At 53.5% G+C, this 5821-nt stretch overlaps 3 protein-coding genes across 5 annotated transcripts in view; 1 reads left to right on the top strand and 2 right to left on the bottom strand.

Annotated features, from left to right (window-relative positions):
• Positions 1-822, top strand: part of PTSG_09724 (uncharacterized protein) — a 2702-nt gene extending 1880 nt beyond the window's left edge. Inside the window, exons 7-9 of the mRNA XM_004989022.1 lie at positions 126-235; positions 400-525; positions 698-822. Of these exons, the coding sequence (XP_004989079.1) occupies positions 126-235; positions 400-525; positions 698-777 (316 nt within the window). The 3' untranslated portion in view covers positions 778-822. The remainder of the gene's footprint in view (positions 1-125; positions 236-399; positions 526-697) is intronic.
• Positions 823-994: 172 nt separating this feature from the next.
• On the bottom strand, positions 995-4561 carry PTSG_09723 (cAMP-dependent 3',5'-cyclic phosphodiesterase 4B). Of its 3 annotated transcripts, XM_012637643.1 has the most exons (5): positions 4385-4561; positions 4014-4109; positions 2432-3284; positions 1979-2083; positions 995-1710 (listed from the first exon to the last, which is right to left on the bottom strand). In XM_012637643.1, exons 3-5 carry the CDS (start codon positions 3281-3283, stop codon positions 1444-1446), a joined length of 1224 nt encoding a protein of 407 aa, XP_012493097.1. In that variant the 5' UTR covers position 3284; positions 4014-4109; positions 4385-4561; the 3' UTR covers positions 995-1443. The 3 variants fall into 3 exon arrangements, with proteins under 3 accessions (XP_012493097.1, XP_012493098.1, XP_004989078.1); XM_012637644.1 differs by lacking the exon at positions 4385-4561 and having other exon boundaries at positions 2432-3321; positions 3761-4037; XM_004989021.1 differs by lacking the exons at positions 4014-4109; positions 4385-4561 and having other exon boundaries at positions 2432-3698.
• Positions 4562-4975: 414 nt separating this feature from the next.
• PTSG_09722 (uncharacterized protein) lies at positions 4976-5625 on the bottom strand (the record flags this gene model as incomplete). The annotated part of the gene is made up of 3 exons (XM_004989020.1): positions 4976-5053; positions 5249-5338; positions 5563-5625. The coding sequence occupies 3 exons, from the start codon at positions 5623-5625 to the stop codon at positions 4976-4978; spliced, it is 231 nt and encodes a 76-aa protein (XP_004989077.1).
• Between the last annotated feature and the right edge of the window lie 196 nt (positions 5626-5821).

The raw sequence follows: 5821 nt of genomic DNA, 5'->3' as shown, positions 1-5821 counted from the left end.
CACACACACACACACACACACACACACACACACACACACACACACACACACACACACACACACACACACACACACTTCACCTCCCTTCACGGCCCCTTCCCTTATCCTTGTACCCGTGCCTGCAGGCAAGACATTACGGTGCGCGCGAACATGCGCGGGGAGCTGGAGCTGCTGGTGCAGTCTGAGATTGTCACCGTCAAGACGTGTTTCAACAACCTGGACAACCCGCTCTGGCGTGAGTCGGGATGGGTGTGTGATAGTGTGACGTGTTCGGTGCTGTGTGGTGTGTGATGTGTTTGTGGCCGTGATTGTGGAATCAAGTGAATGCCTACACACACACACGTACCATTCAACTCACACACACAAACACGCATTCACATGCACACGTACGAATTGTAGGCGACAACCAGACACCGACACACCCCCGCCCACCGGGAGCGTTTGCCTCTGCGAAGATCAGCGCCCGCAAGATTGCGCAATTCATTGGCGGCGCCTGTCTCGGCGACTCGAACAACCTCTTGCTCAGTACGTAGGCATCATGGATGTGCGTGTGTGTGTGTGATTGTGTGATGTATGCGTGTGTTTTGTATGTGTTGTTGAACACCATGTGCAGTGTTGTGTACGTGTTCTGATATTGGACATTTCACATCTCGACATCCTGACATCGTGTCCATCCAAACCACCACCATGTGTGCAGGCATTGGCTCACGGAACGTGATTTTGTTTCTGCTGCACGATGACCTGACCCTCACCTTCATGCTGCCCATTCTCTCATAACCTGACGTGGTGATTGTGCGTGTGTGTGTGTGTGTGTGTGTGTGTGTGTGTGTGATTGTGTGTGATTGTGTGTGTGTGTGTGTGTGTGTGTGTGTGTGTGTGTGTGTGTGTGTGTGTTATACTTGCTTGTGAGCTTGTATCGCCTCGCATGATGAGCCATGGTGTGTTCTTGGTTCGCTTCCTCCGTTAATTGACTTCTCTCCTTCGACATCATAAACGACTTGACGAGTTTTGCTTGTGCTTTCACTTCTTCCATCAATTCCACAACACACACGCACATGTACACGCACATGTACACACACACACACACACACGCACGCTCACAAACACGCACACACACACACCAATTCCGTAAGGACAAACAACAACACAGAAACAAAAGAAGGGGTTGTTGAAGCATGGAAACAAACAGCAGCAATACCACAATGTCCAGCACGTTCTAGTTCGCTCCAGTCAGCATACCAGCACTCATCCAATCCAAATCCATATCAACAGCAGCAGCAGTAGCAGCGTGTGCACAAGCATGCATGTGTGTGTGTGTGTGTGCACGTTTTGCCACACATCCCATCTCACATCAGCACACGATTGCCACCTACACCATCACCCGTCATCCATCTACCATCCACATCACATCCACGTCACCACCACCTCCCACCCCACACCAGCTCAGCACATTTCCTTCCACTTTGAGACGTTTGCCTGCATGACATCGAGGAGGGTTGCGGCGGTGGTCGGCACGTGGTGCTCCAGCGCCTTGAACAGCGGCTTGCCCATGTTGTCGTAGAACCAGCACTGCGAGTTGGCCACCTTGCACTTCTCCCGGTCAAAGAGCCCGTCGGGCGTCATACCCAGCTGCTTCTCGTAGTCGCCCTGCTCAAAGAACTCCTCCATCACCAGGTCCTCCCACGCCTTGGCCACGGGCCACGGCCGCACCTGTTGGGGGTTGATGATGTTGGTGTTGGTGGTGGTGGTTGTGGTGGTGAGAAGGATGTTGTTTGGGTGGTGGTGGGGGTGAGAAGGAAGTGGTTTAGTGGTGATGGGATAGTGGTGGTGGTGGTGGTGGTGGTAGAGTGGCAGTCACAAAAGCGCCAGCAGCAGCATTTGACAGCACAGCATGCACAATACACAAAGCAGCAGCGCAAAGAATCCACCCTCCCCTCCATCCCCCAACAGCAAGTGCGCGTGTGTGTGCTGGACTGACGAGATGGCAGATGTCGCCGGACTTTGCGATGCAGTCGATGAGGGACATGCGCACGTCATCAGGGACCTCCTCCACCTCCGTCAGCGACTGGTGCGCCGAAATCTCCTGTTGGTGGTGGTGACACGCGTGATGATGGGTGGGCATAAGTGTTACACGTAGGTGATGTGGTTGTTGCACGCGTAGAAACACACCACACCAACAACGCATTGCTCATGCGCACACAAACACAAACACAGACGCGCACACAACAACTACTCAAGGGCTCAAACACACATACATACAGACAGACAGACAGGCACAAACACAACTTAAACAACAACAACAACAACAACAACAACAACAACAACAACAACAACAACAACAACAACAACAACAACAACAACAACAACAACAACAACAACAATAATAATAATAATAACAACAACAACAACAACAACAACCCAACACACGCACCTTCACGAGGGCAAAGTGGCGGGCCATATCTGTGGCAAGGATGCCTCGGAGAATGGTCTTGCGCGCCTGCGAGTACTCGTCGCCCTCCACGTTGGCCAGCACGTTGCACGTGGGCTTGTTGTGGAACATGAGGAAGAGGGACGCCGCGTGTGCGTTCTCCAGCACAGACTGGTCGTTGTAGAGCATGGCGACGGGGTCGCGCGTCTTGACGAGGAAGGCGTTGTTGACGCCGGGGTGGTCCATGTCGTGTGCGAGCCCGAGCACGAGACAGCACAGGATGTCGAGGGAGGAGAGCTTGGTGCGCAGCTGCTCCGAGTTGGCAAAGAGCGCAAAGGCAAACTGGGCCACGTCCATGGCGTGGTTGAAGTTGTGGTATGTGTTGGTGCGGTACGCGTTGTGCACGGTGAGGAAGTAGTCGCGAAGCGTCTCGCCGTGGATCTTGTACTTGGACAGCAGGTCGTACTCCTGGAACATGATGAACCAGTGCGCGAGCATCTGCGACGGCGTCATCTCAAGCGCGTTGAAGCCGAAGCTGTGCGTCTGCTGCCGCAGCGCCTCGGGGATGACGCGGAGCGGTCTGTCGACGACGGCCTCGTCGTACTCGCACCCTTCCGGAAAGTCCACGCTCTTCAGCACGTTCTTGCGGCGCGACGTGCGGGTGAAGGGCGGGCGGCGCACCATGCAGCTGACCTCGTGAAAGAGCATCGACTCCTTACGCACGGGGAGGCCGCCGATGCCGTAGGCGACAAAGTCGTTGAGGCGGTGGCGGGCCTCGCTCAGCTCATCCTTGAGCGCGTCCACGTGTGTGTGGGGGTTCTCAACCTGGTTCTGCTCGCTCATTACTGTTGTCATGCTGGATGTCGGCGGAGTGGGTGGAAGTGGGCGCAGATCTGTGTGCGTGTGTGTGTGCGTGTGCGTGTGTGTGTATATGTGTGTGTGTGTGTGGATGTGTGTGTGTGTGCGTGTGTGTGTGTGTGTGTGTGTGTGTGTGTGTGTGTGTGTGTGTCACGATGGGACCAGCACGGTCGCCAAGGGCACAAGGGAAAGTGAGGTGAGCGAAGATGGTGGTGTTGAATAAAGAAAATGCACGGCAAAGGGGGAAACGTGTGAACGTGTGCACCACAATCATAAACACCAGCAGCCCATGTGTTGTGTGTGTGTATTGCGTTGTTGGTTCCCATCAGATACATGGAAACTTGCGCTGATGTCATCGGCATGAATGGTGCACGATGCAAACGCACACCAAACCGCGGTTGACGTGGCATTGACACACGCACATATCACACACATGACGCCCAGACACGAGCACACGCGTGCGCGAGAACGTACCAAGAAGTGGAGAGAGGGGGTGGCGACAAGTCGCGGACGTTGGAAAGAGATGGTGTGCGAGGCGAAAACACGGTTGAATGCGGAAATGGATTGATGGATGTGTGTATGTGTGGAAATGAATGAAGCAATGTGCATATGCACGTGTGTGTGTGTGTGTGTGTGTGTGTGTGTGTGAACGCAATGGTGGATGTGAGATCAAACGGGTTTTGGTTGGCTCAAGGACCGCATTGACAACCAGCACAAATATCCTGACCAAAGGGTGGATCGGGGTGAAGGTTTTGGTTGGACGAGGTGACGGCGGCTTTATGTCACAAGTTCTTGAAGTCGTGCAGCTGCTGCTCGATGCCGGCTAGTTGGTGATTGGGTGGTGATTGGGTGGTTGATTGGCTCGTCAGCTCTGATGTGTGGTGAGATGCCGCGCAGGTTGGGGTGCTGTGGTTGTGGTGGGGTGTGTGAAGTTGTGGTGTGGTTGTGGTGTGTAAGAGTTTGGGTTCTTTGGTTGGATATGATGAAATGTGGGTCGCACGTGGTTCGCGGTCAGTGTGGGTGGGTGGGGATGGGAGATGATGATGACATACGGAGAAGAAAACAAAAGAGGCAAAAGCAAAGAAGCGACTCACCCACCAGAACACACAGAGAGAGGCAACAGTACGTGTCCTGGAGTGGGCTAGTGAAAGCGTGCGTGTGTTTGTTTTTGTATGCCAAGCAAGAGGAGAAAGGTGAGCAAGCAAGCGAGGGAGTGAGCCAGACACAAAAGTAGCAAGGCAAAGGCAAAAGCAAGAAGAAGCACAACCAACTCGCCCGCTCAAGCACTTGTTGGTCACCAAGGCCACATCGCGTCACACGTCATGCCTCACCCAACCCAGCCAAGTTTTGTGTGTGTGTGCGTGTGCAATCACGGGCGCGAACGGAAAAAATTCACGAAAGATTCGCCACCACTACGCAACCTGACACGCGCCCAACACGACCTCAAGAAGTTGGTTTCAAGGCAGGGAGGGGCGAGTGTTTTGTTTGATTGTTTGTCTGTTGTTGTTGTTGGTGTTGTTGTTGTTGTTGTTGTTGTTGTTGTTGTTGGTGTGTGTGCGTGGATGTGTGTGTGTTTGTGTGTGTCCACGATGCTGTCCTCACGTTCCTGCCTCTGGCTTCCAGCACACCTCTCCGCCGCCACCATCATCATGTCGAGTTCAAGTGTTTACGCAACGTGTGTGGCCACGTTCACGAAGAGAGGGCCTTGTGTTTGGCTTCATACGCAGCGTCCATCGTTCGCAAATGCCCGTCCATGCACTGCTGAATCTGATGCGTGGGAATGCGTGGGAATGTGTGTGTGTGTGTGTATGTGTGTGATACGTGTGTACGCATGTGTGCATGTGTGTGTAGATACGTGTGAGTAAGGAGAAGCACAAGTAGTCGACACAGTGCCGAAAGCTTTCAAAGAACAAACCATCAAACAGCAGTTCATGCAAGCAAGCACTGCTATTGCAATCGCACATATGTTTCGATGTGCCGCTTGTCGTCCTTTGTTGCATCGCTCTTCTTCAGCTGCGCCACGTACTTGTTGCGGATGTTGCGGGCCTGATGCTGTGACGTGAATGCAGGTGTGTGTATGCGCGCGTGTGAATGTGTGTGTGTGTGTGTGTGTGTGTGTGTGTGTGTGTGTGTTCGTGTATGCGTGTGCGTGTTGGCGGTTGATAGGAGGGGGAAAGGTGACCCACAAGCGAAACGTGAGCACGAGAGGGGACAACGCATCACATCACAGCAGAGGCGACACGACACGTGGTACCGTGAGCACATTCCACACCAACCTTGTACTTTTCAAGAATGTCCTTCGCCAGCTTCTGCAGCTTCGACTTGTACTCTGTCGTCATCCTGACACAAGAGAGACAGCGAGAGAGGGTGTGTGTGTGTGTGTGTATGTGTGTGTGTGTGTGCGTGTGTGTGTATGAAGGAGGGGGTTGGTTGCCAAGTACACGATGGAGAAGGGCTGAAGGCATGCAATGCCCGATACAACACAATCAAGACAAGTAGGCAGGCAGGCAGGCAGGCAGGCAGGCAGGCAGAAAG

The sequence above is a fragment of the Salpingoeca rosetta genome (assembly GCF_000188695.1).
Source record: "Salpingoeca rosetta unplaced genomic scaffold supercont1.31, whole genome shotgun sequence".
Taxonomy (NCBI): Eukaryota; class Choanoflagellata; order Craspedida; family Salpingoecidae; genus Salpingoeca; species Salpingoeca rosetta.
The sequence above is the reverse complement of the archived record's forward strand: the minus strand, read 5'-3'. Positions and strand labels throughout refer to the sequence as shown.

Bases quoted from the DNA above. Each gene is read 5' to 3' on its own strand.
- PTSG_09723 (XM_012637643.1), bottom strand. From the start codon at position 3,283: ATGACAACAGTAATGAGCGAGCAGAACCAGGTTGAGAACCCCCACACA. The intron at 2,084-2,431 runs GTGCGTGTGTTG...CACCACCAACAG, and splicing joins GCCACTTTGCCCTCGTGAAG to GAGATTTCGGCGCACCAGTC. The intron at 1,711-1,978 runs GTCAGTCCAGCA...AACCCCCAACAG, and splicing joins CCGGCGACATCTGCCATCTC to GTGCGGCCGTGGCCCGTGGC.